The 27216-nt window shown below is 37.3% G+C and overlaps 1 protein-coding gene across 1 annotated transcript in view; it reads right to left on the bottom strand.

Moving 5' to 3' along the window:
• LOC150096475 (ciliogenesis and planar polarity effector 1-like) overlaps positions 1 to 27216 on the bottom strand; it is a 614243-nt gene that overhangs the window by 11884 nt on the left and 575143 nt on the right. Inside the window, exon 20 of the mRNA XM_090408080.1 lies at positions 9585 to 9636. Within this exon, the coding sequence (XP_090264206.1) occupies positions 9594 to 9636 (43 nt within the window). The 3' untranslated portion in view covers positions 9585 to 9593. The remainder of the gene's footprint in view (positions 1 to 9584; positions 9637 to 27216) is intronic.

Below are 27216 nucleotides of genomic sequence, written 5' to 3' on the forward strand. Positions count from 1 at the left end.
AATAAATCTGCTACAAGTTTGCAAGATTCCCTGACTAAATTGAATAACTGTTGTAATAGATATGGCATTAAAAAGACAAACAATGAAAATAGGTAGAATTGTTGAAAATGTTAACTGTTGTGAACGGGGAACCTGTGGAACAAGTAAAACATTCCAGCTACTTAGGCACGATTTTTACTGAAGATGGTAAATGAAATATGGAAATAGACAACAGAATCAACAAAGCTGGTATGGTAGGAAGTCAGGTGAATAAATTCATATGGAATAAGAGAGAAATTAGTCGGAACACTAAATTAGCTGTATACAAAACAATGTTCAAACCAGTTTTAACTTATGGATCTGAGAGCTGGGTCAGAAGTAAAACACTTGACCAAAGACTAGAGACTGCAGATATGAGAGTCCTGAGAAAGATTAGAGGTGTGAACAGATAGCATCAATGGCAATATCATATTAAAAATGAGGATATTAGGAAAGAACTTGACATTGTCTGCATCCAGGAATCTGCTCGCTAGCAGAGCTAATCTCAGGTGGTACAGTCACTTAAACAGAATCGGCAAGGAAAGATTAGCAAAACAAGTGTCCTCTGCCAGGTTGGCAGGAAAACGACCAAGACGAAGGCAAAGATATAGGTGGATTGATACAGTACAAAGTGCCGTAGACAATAGAAATATAAGATCTGATAATGTTGGAGTCTTGACAAATAACAGACTGATTTGGAGGAAAATTGTAGATAGGAAGTCATTAATGATGTAAATCCTTCATGTAGTACTATCATATCCTGTACACCCCTTGAGGGTACATGATAGGAATTTGATGATGATGACAACTAGAGAAATATTATCAGGTCATAAAACTTTATAGTATCGAAAAAGAAATCACATCTTGAATAAGACTCTTCTGATCTCTAAATGATGAAAAATCAAAGGGTGAAGAGGCTTTTAAAAGATCATTTATGCAAAAATTTGAGAAACACTAAGAAACTACAAGAGTGGCTTGTTCTGTTGGGAATGAAGCAACACAACCACCTGTGTGCAATGCAAATGGTAATAGAGCAGGACAAAAATAGCAGCCAGTATCTTCAACAAGAGACCAGAAAGTGTGACTGCCATTTCGGTGTGATAGAAATTTCATGCTTTCAGCTCTTTCAAAATCAGTTTTGGAAATGTTGGTACTTTGCCTGCAGTTTGAGCTTTCATATAAATATAAAAGGAAAATGAGATTTTGATGAAAGACATTTGTGATATGAAAGAATGTAACCATAGCAGAGGATACAGCTGAGATGTTAAATTAACAATCATGAAGGTTTTTCATTTTCATTAGTGCAACATCACAGAGAGCTTGAGTATGGTGGGAAAGGAGGAGGAAGAATTGATGGTGAGTGAACATAAAAACATGAAGAATTAAGTAAACTTGATGAGATATTATCACAAGTCTTAAGAGAAAGGGCTGGGAGACAAACTCACTGTAGGCCAGTCAGTTCATAACACTACTTCACACTACATATATAACACCAGATGAACAAAAGAAATATTATTTCCTATGTTCATCTGGTGTTATTTATGGAGTTAGAAATATTTCACTAAAATCAAATCAGCATTTTCAGAGCATTCAGATTACAACTGTAGTAAAACACAGCACTCAATTAGACTGTTGTAGAAAAAAGTCAAACTGTAAATAAAAAGTAACATTGAGGTGCATTCTAGGGACCAGATAAAAATGAAGTTAATTTAGAGGAATCAGGCTAAACATAGCCTTACAATGACTGTCTCCCAGATTTTTGGCAAATTAATGCAGCCATACTAGTTGAAATTAGGAGAGTGTTGATTCCTAAAATAGAGGCCTATGAAACACTCTCAGTTGCAATGTAAACTGTTTCTACAAGAGTCTAATTGAGTGCTATGTGTTTTACAAAAGTTGAAATTTGTGTTCTGAAGATAGTGGCAGAAATGTTGGCCCACAGCCTTTTGACTGGAGGTTGAAATCCTGCCATAGGCATATATGTTTGTGATTGTCTGTGAAAATACTAGTGATGTTAGAGGGCAGTTGGTGCAGATGATGCAGTTCACTGTAGTTGGCGGATTGAGAGGAAGATTGGAAATATGTGGAGACAGAGAGTTGTAGAGTAGGTGCCCTCCTTCAATGAGTCTTTGGACTCCTTGGAAGTGTCACATAATAATAAAATATATTCAGTGAAAGATAAGTAATTTAATAAACTATTTGTTTATTTTTTGATTTTCTGATGTACTATTTATACTGTGAAACTCTATATGAATAACCACAAACTCCCAACTCTATCTAAACATACCAAATTAGATTGTTGTAGAAATAAATCAAATTGTAACCAAAAAGGAACTAGTGTTTTATCAAGGTACCCTCCAGGAGCTGAAAAAAAAAAATCAATTCAAGGAAGTGAAAATAAATGTGGAATGGTTGTTTTCCAAATTTTAGGCAAATTAATGCAGCTATACTTAGGGTTAGGATATTTCATAGCTGATGCTGATTCTAATCTCAATCTCTGTATCTTTGACCTAAAATAGCATAACATAATATAAAATAAAACGGCATAACATAATATAAATGTTTTGTTTATTTTTTAAGACAGTGTGTATCCTAGAAGGAGAGAAGTTCTATCACTTTTCATTCCAGACTCATGAAGAGTTTAAATTTTATGTTTCTCTTTTAATGTTACTGTTTTCTGCTCCACTTCTTTCAGAATTCTGTATTCTTAATTCACTTTTCCTCTTCCTGGTTATTTTTGAGGGCACAGTTATGTATTGTACTATAAATAATTTTAAATTAAACTGACAATACATGAAGAAAAAGGCAAAGTACAACAATATGTTCCACACTGCAGGCTATAGGCATAACTACGTTTTACATAATAAAATGTTGTACAATTTATTATGTAAAACTTAATTATTGGAGAAAAAGTAAATCATGCTGTTTCAATTTTTTTCAATTGAATTTCAACTGAAGGTTACTGCTGAGTGACATTGTATTCTTATTTGACATTTCTTTTGGCATTGGTTTCTCCTTTTATAGACTTGCTTATTTAAATTCTTCAGTCCACTAAAGAGTTCTGATTTTTCCATTCTTGCAAATAACTTAACCGCATAAGTCAGTGTTTCCTTCAGAGTTGTCACTAGGTCTCTAATGTTGTCATTGTTTTTAAACTGGGATAAACAAAAAAGAGTAGGTGAGACTGAACAAGAGGCAATCCCTGGAAGTTGTGTAAAGGTGTAGAGAATAAGGGGTATGAGAAGTAATATTTTTTGCATGGAGAATTGTGGATTAGTGTAACTCATTACCAGAATGCATTGTGAAAGCTGGGAGTGTAAAAGATTTTAATGTTTAATATGATAAATATGTTGCAGGTTCAGTGAACCTCCCACAATGAGTCTGCTGACTGAAAAACAATATCAACAAGACAATAACATAGTTAATGAGACTTTTTTTGTATTTCATGTATCTTCTTGTCATGCAAATTTGTATATCTCTTTATTATGGAAGACTTCAACTATGAGGACATAGAATTGAGAGAGGAAAGGGACATGGCAAGATAGAAGTGGAATTTATACAGTTGCTAACGGAAAATTCACCTGAAACAGTATGTTAGAGAGCAGACCAGGAATTTGGGAGTCCTGGATCTGGTAATAGCATCAGAAGATATCCGTTATCGATGTTGACACTCGCCCTACAATCAGGGAGAGTGACCATGTGGTCTTGTTCTGGGAGGTTGCTAATCGTGTGCAATTCTTTGTGAAGAAAAGGCTTATATTTGACAATAAAGCTGATAATTATGAGAGACCTGGAGTGGTGTCATGGCTGGAGAAGCAACAGGGAAAGAATGTCAGTGGTGGATGAGATGTGGTCAAGAATTGTTTGAAAGAACTAATATCAGACTGTATAATCATGATCAGGAGGATAAACCAAGTGGAGTTTAAATGGATGATGAGAGATATAAATCAAGAGCTAAAAAAAAAAAAGAGAAAACATTGTTGATGTTGATGGAATATAAAGAAAAAGGTGATCAGCATACTCATGAGCAGTAAAATATACAAGCAACATAGATGAGTAGTATGGTAAGAAATTCCAAATCACACTATGACAGAAAATTAGCTAAGCAGGCCAAGGTAAATCCAAGAAAGTTTTTTTTCCCCTGTTATGTAGCAAGTAAGAGAAAAAATGACTGAAGATTGATTTTAATCAATGCTGATGGCTGGAAGGTTACAGAAGAAATATGAGTAGTTGAGTTGCTTGAGGGAGAATTGAGGTAGATGAACAGGAGGTGCTCACCATATTACAACAAAATAAAAAAAATAAAAATAAATCAACGTCAATACAGCAGTGGGATTAGATGGCGTATTGGTCTGTGTGTTACATGCGCAAGAGAAATGACACTGACTCTCATGAAGTTGTTCAGTCTAAAGATTCTGATGGAATGGAAAGATGGAAAGACAGTTCTATTATATAAAGGTAGCTCTAAGACAGAAGTAGCAAATTACACACCAATTAATATCTCAGAAATGGTAGAGAAATTATTAAAAAAGTTAAAGGTGAAATTAGCAATGGATGAATATGAATACATTACTTTATGGTGGGCAGAATGGCTCTGTAAAAGGTATCTTAGTAATTATTATTATTTATACAGGTACTCCATGGAGTCAAAAGATTCATCATGGGAGACCCACATTATCCGTTAACACAATACTTATCAAATATCTCCTTAAATTTATTCAAAACTTATTCACTGTTGGGGTGCTCACAACTACCTCTGGCAGGGATTCCACTCATTCACCACTCTCCAAGTCAATAACCTAGTCTGAGCACCCTTACTAATCACACTCTTTAGATAACATCCAAGTGTGACCCCTTGTTTTTCCTCTACTCCCCATGTACTGAAAAATTTATTTTGTGTTAATCTTATAGAATCACTTTAGTAACTTATGTTTCCATCATATCTCCTCACCGCTGCCTGTGAGCTAAACTCTGCAACCCACACTCCTTTAATCTATCCTCATAGGGAATATTCCACAGACATATCATGAGCTTTGTCACTCATTTCTGAATCCTCTCCACCATCTTCTGGTCCTATAGAAACACAGGTGACCAAATGTGTGCATGGTAGTCAACATGTGGCGGAATCATAGCCTTGTAAAGAGAGATAATAACCTCCCTATCTTTACTTGTCATTCTGTTCTTCAGCATCCAATTAATCCTATGAACTATTTTGCCAACTCTTGCAATATGTCCCATGAATTTCAAATCTCTATCCACCATCACCCACAGATCCCTAGACTCATCAATCTCTTTTAATCTAATACCATCAATATTATATGAAGTATGTAACCCTTTCATTCCATTACCTTACATTTTACAACATTAAATTGACATTTGTCCTTTGCCCACCTGCTAATTTATTTCACAATTTATTTAAGACATCCTACATGATATCTATATTATCTTTATTAACTACTGCCCCTCCCCAGTTTCACATGATCAGGAAACAACTGAAAATCTCTACTCAAATCCTCTGCTATATCACTAATGTAAAAATTAAGGAGTAGCGGTCCTAGTGCAGAGCCCTGGGAACACTCCACCAGTCACCCTGGTGTTTGTCTTGATTTCACTCCACCGTACACCACCCTCTAATGTTTGTCTATCAATGAACTCCTCTCCCCTATCCAGGCCACCAACCTCATATCCATTGCCATTTGCTCCAACTTATGTAATATAACTTTCCATGTGGTATTCTGTCAAATGCCTCTGCAAAGTCCAACAGTACCATAGTGTGGCTACATCCTTTATCCAATGTCACTTAAATTATAATATGTGGATAAATTACTGAGGCAGAACTTACCTTTTACAAAGTCATGTGGCCCTATAGAGTATCATATTCCGATCCACTCATTCCTGAAATTTACTTTTAACCAACTTTTCCAATACTTTAACCACCACTCCAGAGATACTAATTGGTCTGAAATTTGCTACTTCTTTTGGATCGACCTTTATGTAATGGAACTATCTTACTCTCTTTCCACTCCTCTGACAAATTGCCAGAGCTGAGATTATTAAAGAATGACAGAGGCACTGCAAGTTCACTTGCACATTCTCATAGCACATGAGCTGACATACAATCTAAGCCTACTGCATTATTCACACTAATATTTTTCAACACATTAAGTACCTCGAGTTCATCTACCACATCCGCTGATATCTCATATCTCTACAAAGACTGATATCTCATATCAGTCTTTGTAACTTCAGTAAGTGCAAAGTCACTACCTGGATGATATACCCTTGCAAATTAATCACTTAGTAACTGAACTATTTCTTCTGCTTCTGTCACTTTCCTATCATCAGCACTGAGTAAATTTATCTTTCCATAATCATTCCTTCTCTTAATTTCTACGCAGCGAAAAAAACTCTTGCTTTAAGACATCCATGCTTTCAAAATCTGATTTAGCCTTCCTCACCATAATGTTATCCTTCTTGCATATACTTTATATATTGAGTTAGCTTTGCATTAGGAACACTTGCTAATTTACATATTTTGCACAATAACAAAATACCACATAACATCAAGGTCACATACAGCTACAGATGGGCACACCAATCCATACCCCCCCCCACCCCCCCCCCCCCCCACCCCCCCCCCCCCCCACCCCCCCCCCCCCCCACCCCCCCCCCCCCCCACCCCCCCCCCCCCCCACCCCCCCCCCCCCCCACCCCCCCCCCCCCCCACCCCCCCCCCCCCCCACCCCCCCCCCCCCCCACCCCCCCCCCCCCCCACCCCCCCCCCCCCCCACCCCCCCCCCCCCCCACCCCCCCCCCCCCCCACCCCCCCCCCCCCCCACCCCCCCCCCCCCCCACCCCCCCCCCCCCCCACCCCCCCCCCCCCCCACCCCCCCCCCCCCCCACCCCCCCCCCCCCCCACCCCCCCCCCCCCCCACCCCCCCCCCCCCCCACCCCCCCCCCCCCCCACCCCCCCCCCCCCCCACCCCCCCCCCCCCCCACCCCCCCCCCCCCCCACCCCCCCCCCCCCCCACCCCCCCCCCCCCCCACCCCCCCCCCCCCCCACCCCCCCCCCCCCCCACCCCCCCCCCCCCCCACCCCCCCCCCATTCATTTGCACATTCACGCAACACCCGAGCTGATATTCCATTTAAGCCTACCGCAGTGTTTGCATTTAAGTTCCGCAATATATTTAATACCTCTGATTCTTTAGCTTCAATTCTCACATTAGGTATTGCTATAGGTATAGAGATATCCTCACTTGGGTGATAGACTTTTGAGAAGTGATCACTCAGTAACTCGACTATTACATCTGATTTTGTCACCTCAATACCATCAGCACCCACTAAGGTTATCCTTCCGAAGTCATTCTTCCTCTTACTTGCCACATAGCGGAAGAACTCTTTGGGATTACCCTTGATCTCTTTGGCTAAGGTCTTCTCATAATCTGATTTAGCTTTTCTTACTATGCTGGTAACCTTCCTAGCTTGAGCCTTGTACTGCTCATGGGTGTCCTGATCACCCTTCTCCTTGTAAGTTCTCCATAACATTTTCTTTTTTTGTAGTTCAAGCTTGATACTACTGCTCATCCATCTAATGCCTGCCTTGTTTGACCTCCTGACCATGGGGACACAATCTGATATTGCTTTCCTCAGATACCCGCTGATTTTATCCCAAGCACTGCTAACATCTTTCCCTTGCAATATGTTCTGCCATGGGATGGCTGCAAGCTCACTCCGAAGCTTGTTATAATTGCCTAACCTGTAGTTCCGTACATACCCCTTTTTAATAGAAAAATCCACAGATTTTGCAACCTCCCAAGTCAATACCACATGATCGCTTTCACCAACTGGAGGTAACGAGGTCACCTTACTTATGCATATAACCTCTGAACCAATAACCAGGTCCAACACTCTCACACCACGTGTCCCTTCAGTTACGTGCTGTTTCAAGTAATTATCTCGTAGCAGATGTATGAACTCCATTTCCTTTTTGCTACGTGATATTTCCTCCTTCCAATTGATATCACCATAATTAAAATCCCCCATAATAATCACTAAGCCTTCACTCATTGCACTAAGTTGCTGATGCATGAATTCAATATCTCCCCCTATACTCCCTGGCCTATAGCAGCATCCAACTGTATATTTGGTTGCGTTGGTCACTATTTCGCACCAGACTGCCTCAAATGAACTCTCATTCACATGTCTATCATCATGATATACTACTTTCTTTGGCTGCAACACATCAGCTATCATCAACAGTACTCCTCCTCCTGTTCTATCTTCTCTATCCTCCCTGAAAATACTGTACCCATCACATTCAATTCCAGTGACCACATCTTCTGCTGACAGCCAAGTTTCACTAATGCCTACAACTTTTGGTGAGATTTCACTGACTAATGCCAAAAATTCTTCTCTCTTATTTCTAATGCTTCTAGCATTGGTATACAAAAATTGCAGATTCCCTCTAGATCTTGTACCGGCTTTAGAACTGATATATAAGTCACTAACTACCGTAGTCCTATGCCGATTTTTTTCCCCTCTCTTCTGCAATTTATTCTGCTATAAGGATCAATAAATACACAATCAGTGCTAAAGTTTCTCTCTCTTACACTCAACCTTTTCAATATTAGTATGTATCAATATAAGTATGTGGGTTGTAAAGTTTAGTTGATAGGCAGAAAAGAGTAAATGAATAAAAATAGAGAGAGAACTAGAGGTAACTCCTGGAAGTTGTTTGAGGGTGTGGTTGGTAAAGCTGCACAGACTAGATTTTTTGTATAGAGAGTTGTAAGTGCCCTAACATGAATCAGTTTAAAGAGAGGTATGATAGGAATTATGCATATGAAAGTTAGTGTAGGTCTCCCACAATGAGTCTTCAGACTTCATACAGATATTTTCTCAATGGAAACACCTGTATAATAATTATGTTGGCACATCATACTGGAGTTCATGGGCTGAACAGAAATCCTATAGACACCATTGTTATTAACTTTGTGTATTATTATTAATTTTATTTTATCATTTATTTTATATCAGCTGCCTTCTCCAAGAAATTGAAGATTTTTTTCACTTTTTCCTTAGTAGGACCTTTTGTGGGACCACAGAAACAAATAACTTTCATTCTTCATTATTCCATTCTGATGGTTGCCCACATCACTTCACTTGTTATTATTCAGAAGACTTCACTTGTTTTCATCATCTTTGTTTTTGGGACACCAATCCAGTGGAATTGGTGTCACCAATTCAGCAGATCAGTGGAACTGAAGAATCACTTACTGTGATTCTTCAGTTCCACTGATCTACTGTTGATACTTTGACACTCGTCGTGCTGATCTTGAGTTTATTCCTGTAAACATCATCTAACGCCTTCATCCCATGATAGGACAAAACAGGCCAATATGGAACACAATTTGGCGAGTTAAATCAAAAATATTAAACTGTATATAAATAATAATTTAATATATTTTCATAGAATACATATTTAATATGAAAAACTTAGTATTCCAAGTCTTCGGGAGTTAAATAAGAGTGTTTTTTTTTTATTTATAATTATATATAAGCATACCTTCCAACATCACATACTGGATTTACTGAGTATCTCATATCTTCTTTTAAACCTACATAAATAAACTTTCCTTAAATTACATTTTCAAATTCACTTAAATAGTGTCAACAATATACAGGAGGACCTTGGTGCAATGCACCTCTGCCAACCTGGGTTAAAAAATATTAATTTTATTTAGATATCATGAAAAATTTAATTAATTATTTATTTATTTTTATTAATCTCACCAGCAAGACTGAGATGCTATACCATATTTAGCAGCGTTGATAGTCTGAGGTACAGATAAATGAGAAACTTTGGTCTAGACCAGAGACCAAAGATGTTACCAAGAATTATAAACACATTAACACAAGAATATTTTAATGTTTGCCATATCCTTAGTGGCTTGATAGGAACAGTTTTCACAAGGTGGAATACAAACAACTGATCATTCAAAAGTAGAATGAACTGCATGATGTTACATTGCTAAGCATTAAAAAGAGGTAAATTTCATCAGAGTGATGAATAAATTATAGGTATTAATTCACAATTACATATAACAATCTTAATTTATAAATTCAATTAAAGATAATGTTAAACTAATGTAAGAATTAAAGGTCTCAATTAAAAAAATTTAGTGTGTTATCCAGATTAAACCTTCCCATATATTTGACAATGATATACAATCATTTTGATTCAAGTTATGCCGTTGAAGTAAGGCCTCATCACTCTCTTTGAATAGGCGTTCGAATTTATAGCAACATCTGTGTAGAAGGAGAGTCTTGGACCAGAGAATGTTGTGGTTGTCTCTATCCCATACTGCACCAATCCAGACTTATTGGGTTTGTTGTGAAGAAGGTATGATTGATGTTCTTGTATTCTTTTTTATATAAAGTGTCCAGTTTGTCCAAACTACAACAGATTGCAGTTACAAGGAACTTGATATTAAGTAAATTTTAATACTAGAGGGATAGGGCAGGTTCGAGGTTTAGAGGTGCAGGAGGAGAGCGTGTTCCAAATACTGAGTACTCTGGATGTCAGTAAAGCTGTGGGAATGGATGGTATTTCACCAGGGGTTTTGAGAGAATGCACTAAAGAACTGACTCCTTTGACCTGGCTTTTCAATGAAAGTCTGGCTATGGGAAAGGTGCCCAGGGTGTGGAAGGAAGGACCCACTGCTATGGGTCTTTCCTTCCATTCCTCTTAACAACTACTCAGGTCATCGGTAGTTGTTAAGATCTTGGAGAAATCAGTTAGGGAACGTACACAACCTTGGGCAGATGAGGGTAATGTTATATGTGAGAGTCAACATGGATTTGTAAAGGGGCACTCTTGCTTTAGTAATATGATTGCCTCTCATAATAAATTGACAACAGCAGTTCATGAGGGAAAGGCATATACTGCCATTTTCTTGGATTTAGCAAAGGCATTTGACAGGGTGCCACATGATAAGCTGATATTTAATTGCAGCACATGGGTTTGGATGTCAGATTGATCAACTGGATTCAGAATTGGCTGTCCAATAGGTATCAGAGAGTTGTGTATGGTGGGGCAGTTTAAAGGAGGCAGAGGATTACAAGTGGGGTCCCACAGGGCTCAGTACTTGGACCTATATTGTTTAACCTTTATATCAATGACATTATCAGTGGATTGCAGGGGATTATTCAGTTGTTTGCAGATGATGTGAAGCTGGGAAGGGTTGTTGGTAATAGTGCACATGTGGTAGTCCTGCAAGAGGATTTGAATAAGCTAGACAGATGGGCAAATGAATGAGAGGAAGGGTGTCGGTTTAATGCAGCAAAATGTAAGGTCGTGAGGTTTGGGACACATTGTTGGGATGCTGCACACACTCTATTGGAGGAGCTATACTGGAGGAAGTAGGGGAGACAAGAGATCTGGGGTTGATGATTGAATGAAACCTGAAATTCAGGGGACATATTGCAAAGGTGGTGAAGGTAACACAGAGGATTGCTGCAATAAGGAGAAGGACGCTGACCTGCAGAGATAAGAGTTATCATTCCATTGTATAAGACCCTGATCAGACCACATTTAGAATATTGTTCTCTGATTTGGTCCCCAGGATTTGAAGGGGATAAATTAACTGTGGAAAGGGTACAAACGCAAATAACAAAGATAGTTTCAGGACTGTACAATAACAGTTATGAGGATTGGCTGAGGGAATGTGGACTGCAGAGTTTGCTCGATAGAAGGAGAGGTGATATGATATGATTGAGACTTTTAAACTGTTGAGAGGTGGTTACAGGTTGACACTGGGGGAGTTCTTTCACTTCATTGAACAGTGGGAAGGAATGATGACAAGGGGCCATCCCTGGAAGTTACAAAAGGAAACTATGAGGAAGAGGGTGAGGAGTGGTTTCTTTGCATGGAGGGTAGTTGAACCGTGGAATGCATTGCCTGATAGAGTGGTGAGAGCAAGAACGGCCAATGAGTTTAAGGAGTGGTATGATAGACTTATGTTTCGTAGGATGGACCTCCCATGATGAGTCTTGATAGACTTGTGTTTCCTAGGATGGACCTCCCGAGATGAGTCTTTTGACTCCCTGGAGGCTCCTAAATAATAATAATAATATATACGAGGCAGAGACATAGTTGAGCGTTTATCTTGGAAGAGGGGAAATAGGTGGATATTTTGTTAGGGATATAAGTGGCTTTTAAACCATATTTCTTTAGAATTCGTGAAATTGGTTTTGAAATCCTGGAAATATATGGAATTAGAACTCGTCGTATTGATTCTTTGTTGTTCTGGATTGGATTGTAGGAATCGAACAGTTGTTGTGTAGCTTTTTCAGGGAAGCATTTAATTTCATGTGATGTTTGATAGTTGAAAGTTCTTTCTGTAATTCATGAGTTGAACAATTAGTTCTAGCTCGTCGGATTAAACATTTTATAACTCCTGTTTTTTTGATAAGGATGATGAGCAGATTGTTTGAGAATATAACTTCCAGTGGAAGCGGGTTTTCTGTAAACTGTTGTTGTTAGAATACCTGAAAGTGAACGGATGAGGAGGACGTCTAAAAAAGCTAACTTGTTGCCTTTTTCAATCTCCATGGTAAACTTAATATGAGGATGTAAGGAATTGATTTTGGCTAAAAAGGAAGGTAAGGAATCTCTGTTGTGAGGCCATGCTGAAAAGATGCCATCTATATATCTAACCCAAAAGGATGGTTGAGGGAATATAGATGAAAACAGGGCGTCTTCTGAATGTTCCAAATAAAAGTTGGCTAAAGCAGGTGAACGTGGACTTCCCATGGCCAATCGTTTCACTTGGTTGTAGAATTTGTTTTGACACAAGAAATATCCAGAGTGCATCACGAAATCGAATAATTTTACGATATCTTGTGGGACGATGTCAGGCAAGTAATTGTAAAGTCTCTTTGAGAGATACATTAGTATATACAGATCCTAGATCAAAGCTCACCATAAGATCAGTAGGCTGTAATGAAATACTTATTAATTTATTTAAGAAATCCAAAGAGTTTTTCAAAAAAGAGCATGATTTGCCTATATGCGATTTCAGTAATTTCACTAAATATTTTGCTATGTGATAAGTAAGTGAATCAATACAATCAATTCAACTATAGGACGGAGGAGAATTCTGTCTTGTGAATTTTGGGTAGACTATAAAATCTAGGAGGTTTTGCAAAATGTGTTTTTAACCTTTCTATCGTGTCTGCATCTAAACTTATCACCTCATCTAGAAGGGAATTTAATTTCTTCGGTTGGTGGGTTCGTGATCGAGTTATTGGTATGATGAGCGATCTCGAAGTAAAAGAGAAATTTTTCTTCTGTAGTTTGAAGAATCCATAATTACTGTCACTTTTCCTTTGTCTGCTTTAGTGATAACAAGGTGACTGTTGCTTCTTAAGGAATGTAGCACTTTCTTTTCAGAAGGAGATATGTTGGAAGGAGGGAGCTTGGCTTTAAGTAGTGTAGACGCAACTTCTATGCGGAGAGAATACAAGAACACCAAAGATGACACCGTTCAAGACATTGCATACATTCAGTAAGAGGGGTAGAATCACACATGGAAAATTATCTGCTAGCTAAAAGACTTTCACATACATGCACATATATCAGATATTTATCACAGGATTAGAACAGCAAGCCAGCTGGTTTAACAAAGCAAGATGCTATGCACTCAAGCCATCCAAATCAGCACTTCATAACTCTGAGTATGTATATCATTTTGAGTACCCAGCAAAAGGATATAATAAATAATAAAGCGCATATCAAAGTAAATTTTTCAAAATACCACCAACAGACAACAGATTTTTTCTCCAGGAGAAAAATCATACCTAGGACATTAAAATGTTAATATCTTGTTTCTATTTTATTTACTTTTCATTATAAAATTCTTTTATATGTAAACTGATTATCTGCATGAATTGTCGTTCTTTATTTGGATGCAATATCCTGTGGTTTCAGACCAATCAGACTGTAAAGCAAATTATAATACAGTCAGCAAAGGCTTAACACTCAGTTGGAAGAAATACATCAATTAATATTTCAATAATTTTAAACCCATTACAACTCACAGGAAATTTCTTCAATTTTATGAATGTCATATTGTGAAATTGTTGATGATTTGATGTGTATTCTAGTTACCAGAGAAAAAATATGATTTTTATTGTTTTAATAATTAGTATTTAGCAATGAAACTAAAATTAGCAATTAAACTGCAGAAATTAAGTTCCTAAGACCTCTCACAGGCTATAAAACAATAGACAAGATAAGAAATAAGAAAACAGTTATCCATAATTAGCATAACAGAAGACATCACAAACTATAGAAAGAACTGGAAAAATCACATAGAAAGAATGAATGAGGACAAAAGGCCAAATAATGCTTGGGGATATAAACCAAAGGGACACCGATCAAGAGGAAGGCCCAGGAGAAGATGGGAGACTTTTTAAACCTTTGAAAATGTGACAGGCAAACAGTTGCCTAATACGGGAAGCCAAGAAGAAGAATTAGCATTGTGTGAGGATTTTTAATTAATTAATAACTGAAATGAGTATGTTTTAAATCAACTATATGTAATGATGAAAGTTTTTCTACTTGGTTATATTATAAACTAAACATGATGAGAAATTATTCTTGATTTAATCCTTCATCCATGTGTAAGTAAACAAAGTTTGTGCATGAAGTAACTTCACAACTAGGCCACTTGTACAATGTGGCTAATGATTTCACATCAATTGCCTTAGTATCCCATAATGTGAAGTACATATCTTCACAGACATGTATCATATTATGCATTATGGGAAGGGTCACTGCTCAGAGCGGTTTCAACCTTTATTGATGTCTCATCAGTCGGAGCCAGACCCAGAAATGATATCAAAGTTGAAGTCATGCAGAAGTCATATTTCCATATACAAGTAGCCAAAAGATGTTACACATTATTACTAAAATACTCTGGATTAGAGATAGATGTTGAAAGATTTACTACTTGATTATACTATAAATTAAAGATACCAAGAAATTACAAAGATTGTGCATGAAGTTACTTCGTGCACAAATTTTGTTTGCTTACATTTGGATAAAGGATTAAACCAAGAATAGAATTTCTTGGCATCTTTAATTTACATTTAACTGTGAATTCAATGTTTATTTTATCGCTTTTATATATATATATATATATATATATATATATATATAAATTGAAGAAACTTAAATGAATAAAAACAGAGGGATAACAAAATAGAAGAAACTATTCTTCGATCTTCTTTGGCTGAAAACATCCCTCCTCCACTCAATCAAATTCATATGCTGTCTCTATCACTCTATCCTCTCCTTAAAAGTTGATTTTTCTCCAGTCCTACTCCCCAAACAGTGAAATCATCCTCCTGGGTGATTTCAATGTCCATAACACCAACTGGCTTTCCTTTTCCAGTTGTATAGATTCTGCAGGCAGAGAGATGCTGAAACATTTGCCATCATTAATGACCTTACAAAAATTGTTTTGTGTAAGGTCATTGTTACACAAATGCTGACCAGAATACCAGATAACCTGAACCACTCCCCAGATACCCTAGGTCTCTTCCTTACCAATGAGCCCTCTATATATGCTGTGAATGTAGTAAGACCCCTGCATAATTCTTACCACAACCTAGTGCTCCTCTCCTCTCCCATGCAATGTTTACACAGTCATTCCCACACAAGAGTAGTTTGGCATTATAACAGTGCCAATTGGGACAGTCTCCAAGACTACTATGCTTCATTCCCATGGTTGGATTATTGTTTCCAGTCTTCCCGTCCAAACATATCACCAAAGTAATCCTCACTGGCATGAAAATATACATTCCCCATACTACTCTGAATTGCAGTCCCCTATCCAAACCCTGGTTCTCCAAAAGATGTGCCAATGCCGTACACATGAAAAATCAGGTACACAACAACTGGTTCAAATTAAGAACCCCATCCTCCTTCAATGCCTATACTGAAGCCAGAAACAGATGCAAGAAAACTATCAATGCTTCTAAAACAGAATTTGAATGGGCAAAAAACCAGGAAGCTTGCAGCCTGTCCAAATGGCAGTCATGCCTTTTAGTCTCTCACCAAGGCAACTGGTTGTAATGTTTGCCCTACACTATTCCCACCCCATCATACCCAGATGGCTCAATTGCAACATCACCCTCAGAAAAAGCTTACCTCCCGGCTTCACACTTTGTCTCTAAAGCACACATAAATGACAATGGCAAATGCCCTCCAGTCATTCCAACAGCCCAACATACAATGCCCCCTGTATCTTTTTGCCAAAAAGAGATCATAAACCTGTTGTCTAAATTAGACACAAAAAAGTCTCCTGGCCATGATGGCATTCCTCCAATTGTCCTGAAGGTCTGTGCACCAGAGGTGACTCCTATCCTATGCCGTCGGTACATACTCTCTTACTCCACTGGTATATATCCCAAAGATTGGAAACTGGATTATATTCAAATCATTCCTGAAAAGGGTTACAAATCGTTGCCATCTAACTATCACCCTATGTCACTCGCATCAGTCCTGTCCAAAGTGATGGAGAAAACCATCAACTCTCAGTTTCTATTCTACCTTGAACGTACCCAGCTAATAAGCGACCAGCAGTACGGATTCCATCAAGGCCGATCAACAGGAGATCTACTCTCATACATCACCCATCACTGGACAAATGCCATGGAGAAATTTGGCAAATTGCAAGTGGTTGCACTTGATATCTCTAAAGCCTTTGACTGGATCTGGCACAAAGGCTTACTAAACGAACTCCCATCATTTGAACTGTCTAAGGACTTCTGAAGATGGATTGCCAGCTTCCTGCCTGGACGCACACTATGTGTGATGGTAGACGGCACCCTATCCTCTCACCATCCAACTAATGCTGGGGTCCCACAAGGTTCAGTTCTCTCACCAATCCTCTTCCTTCTGTATATCAATGACCTACTTCAGTTGACCTCCAACCCAATACACAATTTTGCAGATGACATCACATTGTATTCCTCCCTTTCATTTGACAAACCCTACTCTACACAACTAACTCCAACCCACAGAACATCAACCACCACTGCCCTTAATTCTGACCTCCAAGCCATCCTCCAATGGGGCTTAGATAACCTCGTCAACTTCAATGCCAGTAAAACCCAGTTCTGTCTTATTTCTCACAAAAAAGAATCATTTTCTCCCAGCATTATTTTTGATAACACTCAAAGTCCCAGACAAGATGAGATTTCTCTTCTCGGAATTACCCTGACATCAAGCCTCTCCTGGCATAAACACATCACAACCATTGTATCCTCTGCTTCCAAAAAACTAGGTTTTCTCTTTCACTCAAGATGTTAACAGCTGTTAGCCTTATACAAATCACAAATCCACCCAGCTATCGAAAACTGCTCTCACATTTGGAGTGGGTCTCCTAAAACTGCTCCCTCAAAATGCTTAGCTCAATACAGAGGAGGGCAAATACTGATAAATGATCCATCTCTTACCAACTCGCTACCCTCACTCTCACATAGACATATGTATATTTTATAAATATTTCCATGGGAAATGTTCTTCTGAAACAGCATCAATAATTTCCCCACTCTGTACTAAGCCCAATGGAACATGTACAGCTGCTGCTCAACATCCTTTCACAGTACACCTTGAAACCCACAGAACAAGTTTCTTTTCCTCCTCCTTCATCCCTGTTACTGCTATACTGTGGAACAGTCTTCCCCCTGATGTATTTCCTAAGGAATACAACATACAGGCTTTTAAATCAAATGTTAACCAGCTTTTCCTTTCCCAACTCACTATCCATATACGATACTAATGTAGTATAGGTTGACCAGCCACACCTCTCATATATAGGTCCAACATATTAAAAAAAAAAAATTCATTATTTGAATGCACAACTAGCTTCATCTTCTTAAAAGATTTCATTGAGTGCATAACATGAAATGAAAAATACAAAATATACATTACAAGAGAACAACAGTCATAAAGTTACAAACAGACTGCTGGTATTTGAAGGTGTTCTGGATACCACAGTATTGTTGAGCATGATCGCATGGATATGATCTTGAGCACGGCTTCATAAACTGTGGGCCACAGGTTTTGTTGGGGGGGGGGGGGGCATGAAATAATGAAAACAAATTGAAAATGTTTTAAAACGAAGTAGATTTTTTTTATCTTAAAAGAAACGTATTTAATTTTTATTCTTTCTTTTCTTTTCCTTTTTTTTTTTAATATTTTAATGGGAAAAAAATCGCACGTCGGTGCGGATTCACAAATTTTGCTTCCTGCATATTTCGGCGCTTAATGAATATTAGGAAATATATGCTTATTCATATAAGTTTCATTTTAAAGCAGAAATCTAAGAATTGCAGTTTCAAATATTGACTTTTTGTGTAGCAGTATTGAAACACATCAATTGCATTCAATTGTAATATCTGCTAAAAATGTAATATTTGCATTTGATTTTTGCAATATTCGCTGCATATGTTTTGGAATCCCTCTATGAGTGCAGTAGCGTGTTATAGAAGTAAAATATATCTGGAAAAAAAAAAAAAGATAATATTAAAATGAGATAGCATATATAAAAATTATTTTACACAATTTAGGATGACAATTTCCCAGACTTTTGGGATAGTAAGGACATCATTACAGTTCAAAATGGGTCTGTGACGTAGGGCTTCAGCACTTTCTTTATATAAACGTTCATGTTTATATAAAGATCTGTATGAAGTAGTTTGGTCTTTTTCCAATGGAACCTATGGTTTGGGTTTTCAATTCAGTGTTGTGCAAGGCCAGATTTCTGCAGTTTGATAAGATGGATATGGTCTTGATGTTCTGAAATGCATTTGTTAATGGATCTACCTGTTTCTACATAGTAGGATAATTTACAGGAACATGGGACCTCATACATGCCTGGTAGTATCAGAGGTGAGAATTTGTCTTTAGGAGAAGGTAACCAATTGTAGATCTGGTTGATTGCTTTGTAGGTAGCAGCCAATTTATATTTCTTCATAATTTTTGAAAGATGTTTGGAGATGCCTTTGACATAAGATATGGGAATATTATAGGCTTGTTCTTGTCTAGGTTGATGTGTAGGGAAGTGACTGATGATTTTTTTTTTAGTTGTTTTTGGATTGTATCCATTTTGCATGGCTGTATTTTTGATTATTTCCAGTTCTTCATTTAAAGATCTTCAGAGGAGCAGAATCTGTGTGCTCTGGTTACTAATGATTTAATGATGCCAAATTTTTGAGACGGATGATGAGCTGAAGAATTGTGAATGTAGTGACATGAAAATGTCGGCTTACGATAGACAGAAATGAAGATGGAACCATCTTCTTTTCTTTGGATGTGTACATCCAGGAAGGAGATACCCTATGGAGATTCATTTTCTAGCTTGAATTTGATGCGAGGATGAATATTAGGAATCACATACTAACTGTATGTGATTCCTAATACTGTTTGAATTAATTGTACTTAACTGTACTGAAAATGTCCTATGATACTTAGGACGAAATTTACTTATTAAAAAATCTTATTATTGTGGTTACTTACGCATATTTAATCATGAATTCTCCACAGGTTCCATTATACAACAAAGATGATTACTCTGTCAATGGAGCCAGTGTAATTCAGGGTTAACCCTTTTGGAGAATGAATGAAGGGAAGCTAGTTTTAGTATTGATTTAAAGACAATTTTTATTTAGTATTTAAAGAGCTCCTCCCTACAAAAACCTTCCCCTCCCTCTTGCTCTGCAATGTGGGTTATGATGTCCATTTTGGAAAATGGACATCATAGGGTTTCCATTTTGTCGCAACACATTAGATATATTTTAGTGCAATTAAGCAAACTCTAAAATAAAATTAACTTTAAAAAGTGAAACACCATTGGATAACAGTTTTAGATATTTTAGTCACTAGACTTTCAGAGTTGTCTCTCTCTCTCTCTCTCTATAATAAATTTAGTTTAATCCTTTATCCAAGTGTATGCAAACAAAGTTTACGCCTGAAGTATCTTCAGGACTGAGGCAACTCGTAGTAAAGGTGGCTGAGACTCAATATCTCAAGAGATACTGAGACAAGGAGTAATGAGAGCTTGGTCCACTTTTACTACAAGTTGCCTCAGTCCTAAAGATACTTCAGGTGCAAACTTTGTTTGCATACACTTGGATAAAGGATTAAACTAAATTTATTATAGTCTAACCTGAGGGAATGTGGACTGCAGAGTTTGGTGGATAGAAGAAGGAGAGGTGATATGATTGAGACCTTTAAACTGTTGAGAGGTGGTTACAGGGTTGACACTGGGGAGTTCTTTCGCTTGGTTGAACAGCAGGAATGAGTGATGACAAGAGGCCATATCTGGAAGTTACGAAAGGAAACTGTGAGCAAGAGGGTGAGGAGTGGTTTCTTTGCATGGAGGGTGGTTGAACCGTGGAATGCATTGCCTGATGGAGTGGTGAGAGCGAGAACGGTCAATGAGTTTAAGGAATGGTATGATAGACTTTGTGTTTCTTAAGGGGGACCTCCCCTCGATGAATCTTGACCGACTTTATGTTCTTAGGAAGGACCTCCCACGATGAGTCTTTTGACTTCATGGAGGCCTGAATAATAATAATAACCAAGTGGAAAATAAACTTCCAACATCTTTCTCTAAATCCAGAGTAAGTTAATAATAAGGTGGTAGACCTTTTTGGCAACTCGTATAAGTAAATATGACCTCTGCATCGCTTCTGCCTTAGTATCACCAGTGGAAGGGTTGACAACCCATTCATAATCTATCGCTAAATCTTCTCAAACTGCTGTTAAGCGGGTGGAACTAGAGATACTTGCTTTGCTTTCATATGCTATCTCTGTTTTCAGCCCATATTTCCGTAGTTAAAATTCTCTATCAGCTTGCTCAATCAGTTTGTCTATACTATGAGAGTGGTATGAAAAGTTCTTGACCTAACAATGAAAAAACAAATTTATAATTGAAAATTATTTTTATTTTTCAACATAATCTCCCTTAAGACTAATACATTCATTCCAGTGATGCTCCACCACCATTATCGAGTCCCTGTAGTGGTTCTCAGTAAGATCTGCAAAATACCCCTCTACAGCTGCAATCGCCTCTTGATTCAAAGAAAAATGCTGACCAGCAAGGAAGAGTTTTAGTTTTAGGAAGAGATAGAAGTCAGAGAGAGCCAAATCTGGGGAATAGGGTGGATGTTCCAACAATTCATAGTGCAGACCCCTTAATTTTCCCATTGCCAAAACACCTTTGTGAGCAGGTGCATTGTCCTGATGAAAGATGATTTTTTTTCTTCTGCAAACTGGGTCTTTTCTCAAAAATTTATTCATCTAGTCTGGTTAAAAGACTGGTCTAATATTCCCTGGTTATTGTTTTACCCTTTTCAAGATAATTAATAAACAAAATGCTTTTAGCATCCCAAAACACCAATGCCATGACCTTTTCTGCTGATGGAATCAACTTTCTTTTTTGGTGCTGAACAACTGGCTTCTGTCCACTATTTTTACTGCTGTTTGGATTCTGGTGTGTAATGGTGAATCCAAGTCTCATCCATAGTAATAAATTGATGCAAAATCAGTTTTATTCTTGTTAAAACGCTCCAAGCACTGTTCTGAGATTTTCATGTGAATGCATTTTTGAGCTACTGTGAGAAAGCGCAGCACCCATCTTGCGCAAAGTTTTTTCATTTGCAATTCTTCATGCAAAATATATCCTATATATTCTTTTGAAATGCCTATAGTTTCAGCAATTTCACGCACTTTGGTTACACTTTTTGGACGTCCTTCACGTGGATCGTCTTCAAGGCTGGTACGGCCATGTTTAAACTTGGTAGCCCATTTCTTAATTGTCGAAAACGAAGAAGAAGAATGCCCATAAACTTTTATGAACTTCGACTGAATTTCTTTTGGCATTAAACCTTCTTTTACAAAGAATTTTATAACTGCATGACACTCAATTTTATCAATTTCAAGGTATACAGACAATACTTTTGCTTCAGACAGCTGTATAAAACAAACTACTTGATAGAATGGCTTGCAATTTCACATGGATGGTTATGACAGATGTACAAACTTAGAAAAAAAAACTTGCAAATGGTGTTGCCATCTATGGTCAAGGCCGAGAACTTTTCAGACCACCCTTGTAAGTCGGTGACTAGCCTGCCTATATTCCAAGGTCGGTAACAGCATCCTACTAGATATCCTGCTGTATATTACTATTATTTTTCAGGATATTACAACACATAATCAATATCAATTATGATAACTTTAAGTAATATTTCCCATATTTTGACAGCATTACATTGCCATCATCATGGATCATAAAACAATATTTATGCATGAGTACTACACACTGGGTACATAAGGCCAAAAGAAGGCAATCATAGTTGAATCTAGAGTCCTAAATGGCATCCCGCTAGTGGGTCTTAGCTGTTGGGTTGAAGATCTGAGGATGAGTTCTTCCCAAATTTGTTTACATTTGGAAAGTTTTTCATTCCCAAGGCAGCTTCCATGAATAGCCTCTCATATGTATATTTGCTGCAGTGCAACAGATGACTTCTTCCAGTGTATCCTGCAGTGAGTGCACAAAGCATGGTCAGCAAGTCCAGAACAGCTTTAATGGTGGAACCAGTTGTACTACATATGTTCAGAAATTCTGATATGGGTTGTTCTGCCTGTTTGGACATCGTTGGACAGTTTGCAACTGCAAGAAACCAAGTAGATACCTGGTAGGTCTAGGGAATGTGGCTGGTCTGTGGTGAAGCAGATAAGGAATGCCAGGTTTTTATGTGGTCTGTAAGTAGTTGTAAGGTTGTATTTCTTGAGGAGTTTTGCTAATGCTTCACATGTGCCCCCAGATATATGGAATGGATAGATTTTGTGTGATCTCTGCTCTGAAGAGTGTGAAGAGAGGGGATTGAGGTTAAAGGGTTTTAATATTTTGTGGGGGTTTGTAGCCATTGGCTAAGAAAGTATTGAGAATGTGGTCAGGTTCAGTAGTTTGGATAATGCTATCAAAACTGATTAATTTGGCCTGTTATATAGGGTTTTTATAATCCTATATTTTTGAGAGGGAATAGTGTGATGATTGGTGAATGTATCTACCAGCATGTGTGCATTTTCTGTAGATTAAGAATGTCAGGGATCTGTCAGGCTGGCATGTAATCAGAGTATCTAGGAAGGAAAGACTGTTGATGTTGTTTTCTTTTCCTAAGGTAAACTGGATCTTGGAATGTTGATTGTTAACTGGCATCCCTCATCCACTCCACTATAGCCCAGCCACATTCCATAAACCTACCAAGTGTTTACCAGCTCTCCCTTGCAGTTGCAAACTGTCCTACTACAACAAAACAGGCAAGACAGCCAATATCAAAATTTATGATCACAAGGACTACATTTGGTTCCACCATTACAGCCAGTCTGACTTCCTGGCCATGCTTTGGACACTCACTACAGAATATGCTGGAAGAAGGCCACTCTATTGGACTGTAGCAAATACAAATATCAGCAACCATCCATGGAATCTGCCTCAGCTCTGAAAACCTTTCCAAACCTCAACACATTTTGGTACATGAAACCGTACCAAATTTGGAAAGCACTCACCCTTAGATCTTCAGTCTGATGGCCAAGACCACCCAATTTATCCCACTAGGGGTCGCCATTTGAGACTAGGCCTGACTTTGGTTGTCTTTCTTCAATCTCGTTTATCCAGTGTTTTGTTTTCATATCTCATTGTTTTGTTATCCCTGATGATGACAATTTAACACTGTAGAAATACAGGCAGTATTCATTGACGTTATTGTAATTAACATTGATTATATGTTGTAATTTCCTGAAAAATAATAGTTTGATTTGATTTTTTGATTCTTAGTGCAAAGACATCAGAGGTCATAGCAATACATATAGTAATTGGTTAGTAGGACAATTACAAACATCCATGCCCGTGACAGGATTCAAACCTGCAGCCTCTTGGCTGGAGAGCAGATATGCTAACCATTCAGCCAACCAGGCTGGTGAAAAATAACAGTGATACATAGCCAACATATAAGCCTTTCTGTCCAGAATCCTACTCTATAGTACTTTACCTACAGCAGCTTGTAGGTGAACACAAGAATAGTTTGTTATAGAGGTTACTATAGTTATTACTTTTATCATAATATTGGCAGCTATGAGACTCTGGTCAGAACTTTATAATAGTTCATTATTAGTCTCAAAACCATGGCATATATTGCAGTCTTGAACCTCTAGCTTTAGTGGGCATAACTCCTCAACTTTCATTAATAGTGGTTTTATGTTTTCTATCTTCCTAGAAAATTGTGTATATCGTGTAAGCCATCGACTTGCAGCTTAAGACAGCCATCCTATTAATATGATCATGGAATGCCAACTCATTACTGCAAGCCAGAAAGAGGTTTTGCTGCATTCAAGGCACAGTATTTAAGAAATACTTTTGTTCAAACTATTAATGCTACTGAAAATGAGCAAACCCTGTGAGACTCTTGGAAGGAATATAATATCTTGCATTATATAATGAATGTAGATGCAGCATCATGTGAAGTGACAACAGAGTGAATGAACATGGTTTGGAAGAAGCTACTAAAAATGCTGTTTATCCATTTTCACAGGATTTAACAAAAAAAAAAAAAAAAGATGAAGAACAGTCAGTGGAAGCTGTGGAAATCTCTCAAATGAAAACTTTATAAGATAGAATCAAAGAAATTTAAAAAAAAAAGCCCTAAAGCTTATTAAAAAAAAAATTTGGTAGGCATATATGACTTTGCTAATAATAAATTTGTTGTTTATCAAAGTAGACAGAATGATGTAAACTGTACAGACTAAGTTGAATGTGAAGCAAATACTTTTGCCTTCCTTCCCCCCCCCCCCCCAAAAAAAAAAACACAAAGTTCAGTCTAGACAGCAATCGGCAACATTTTTGGAGTGAAAAGCCATTTTTAAAATTATATCTGTTAAAAAAAAAATTAGGGAGCCGCACGCAGTGATGAGCAACCAATGGTCTGCGGGTTGTCGGGTTGCATGTGGCCCTCTCAGGTTGTTTGTGCAGTGTTCGTTTTGTACACTGTGCGGTCCACGGTGTACAAAACAGAATTAGTATTCTTTTAATTAAAAATCTATTTTTATGAATGTTGATTTTTATATGTGGATTTATTTGTGCAGGTTAAAAAATACCTAAATAATGGAGAATAAATTAATACGTTATCAAAGAAAATAAAATATTCTTTATGCAGATCAAACTGAGTATTTGATTTACTATTTATTTCCTATTTATTATTTATTTATTTACTATTTATTATTTACTATTTATTTATTTATTTTAATTCCTGTGGTGACTTCCGACTTATTAGTCTAATGAGCCAAACATTAAAAATATTTTTGAAAGTAATTCAGAATCGCATTTATAGAAAAAGTGAAGAAACTCTAAGTGAAACACAATTCGGCTTTCGGAATGGTTTTGGTACTAGAGAGGCCCTTTTCTGTACCCAAATATTGATACAAAAATGCATAGAAAAACAGAAATCTGTCTTTATGTGTTTCATAGATTTTGAAAAAGCATTCGAAAAAGTCAGACACACTAACTTAATAGAAGTCCTTCAACAAACAAGGCTAGACGAACAAGACATAAGACTAATAACAAATCTGTATTGGAATCAGTCAGCTACCGTTCAATTAGACAACATTACCACCAGTGATATTAACATCAAAAGAGGAGTGAGACAAGGATGTGTGCTCTCACCACTCCTGTTCAACATATACGCAGAGGTAATCTTTAATAAAGCATTGGAAGAATGTCCAGAGGGAATCACAATAAATGGAAAGATTGTTAACAACCTACGATATGCAGATGACACTGTGCTAATTGCAGATAACATTATGGATTCCAAAAACTCATTGACAGAGTATACATAGAAAGCCAAAGAATGGGAATAAATATAAACATCAACAAGACAAAATACATGATCATCAGCAAACATCCAGCCTCATCAATGAAACTGACACTCAATGGGAAAAATATTGATCAAGTGTCAAGATATAAATATCTTGGTTGTTGGCTTAATGAACGGTGGGATCCAGAAATAGATATAAAGACAAGGATTGAAGTTGCACGGCAGTCCTTCATGAAAAGGAGAACACTATTCTGCAATAAAGACCTAAACATGGAAGTCAGATGCCGAATGCTGAAATGTTACGTGTGGTCTATTCTGCTATATGGAGTTGAAACATGGACATTGAAGGCGACAACCATCAAGAAAATCGAAGCCTTTGAGATGTGGCTATACAGAAGAATGCTAAAGATATCATGGACAGAAAAAATTACCAATGAAGAGGTCTTAAAATCCATTGGCAAAGCTAAATGTCTTGTACAAACATCTTGTACAAGACATTTAGTACAAATAATGAAGAAACGCAAAACATCATGAGAAACAGCAAATACCAACTTCTACAAACTATTTTGGTAGGAAGAATTGATGGCAAAGGAACTAGAGGAAGAAAAAGAATATCATGGTTTGACAACATCAAGACGTGGACAGGAAAGAGCAGTGTACAACTGCTCAGATTAGCACAAGACCGCAGTTTGTTCGCCAAGATGTCGCTGACCTTCGGTAGAAGATAGCACAATAAGAAGAAGATTTGTGCAGGTTAAAAAATACCTAAATAATGGAGAATAAATTAATACTTTATCAAAGAAAATAAAATATTCTTTATGCAGATCAAACTGAGTATTTAATTTACTATTTATTTGCTCATCACTGCTTTAAATTTAGAAACTACACTGAAAAATATTATAATTAAATTATTTATTCAGTTTTTTTTTTTTTTTTTTTTTGTTTTTTTTACAATAACATGTTATCATAATTGTAAAACACAGGTGTGGCATGTCACATGTAATTATATGATATTTTAAAATATTAAATAATAAAACAAAGATTTCTTCCCCCTTACAAAAACATGTGTATAAAATCCAATAACATACCTATATCTTTAATTTTTTTTTTTAATTTAAAATATCTTTTTTAGTGTGACTTTTGCTGTCGAACTTCTTGGGATAGTTTCACAATATGAGGCAAATATGCCATAATTTTCATTTTCAAAAATGATGAAAGACTCATGCTGTTTAGTAGGTTTCTCAACTTAC

Source organism: Typopeltis vanoorti, chromosome 18 (assembly GCF_054136105.1).
Source record: "Typopeltis vanoorti isolate ZY-2024b chromosome 18, IOZ_Tvanoo_1.0, whole genome shotgun sequence".
Classification (NCBI taxonomy): domain Eukaryota; kingdom Metazoa; phylum Arthropoda; class Arachnida; order Uropygi; family Thelyphonidae; genus Typopeltis; species Typopeltis vanoorti.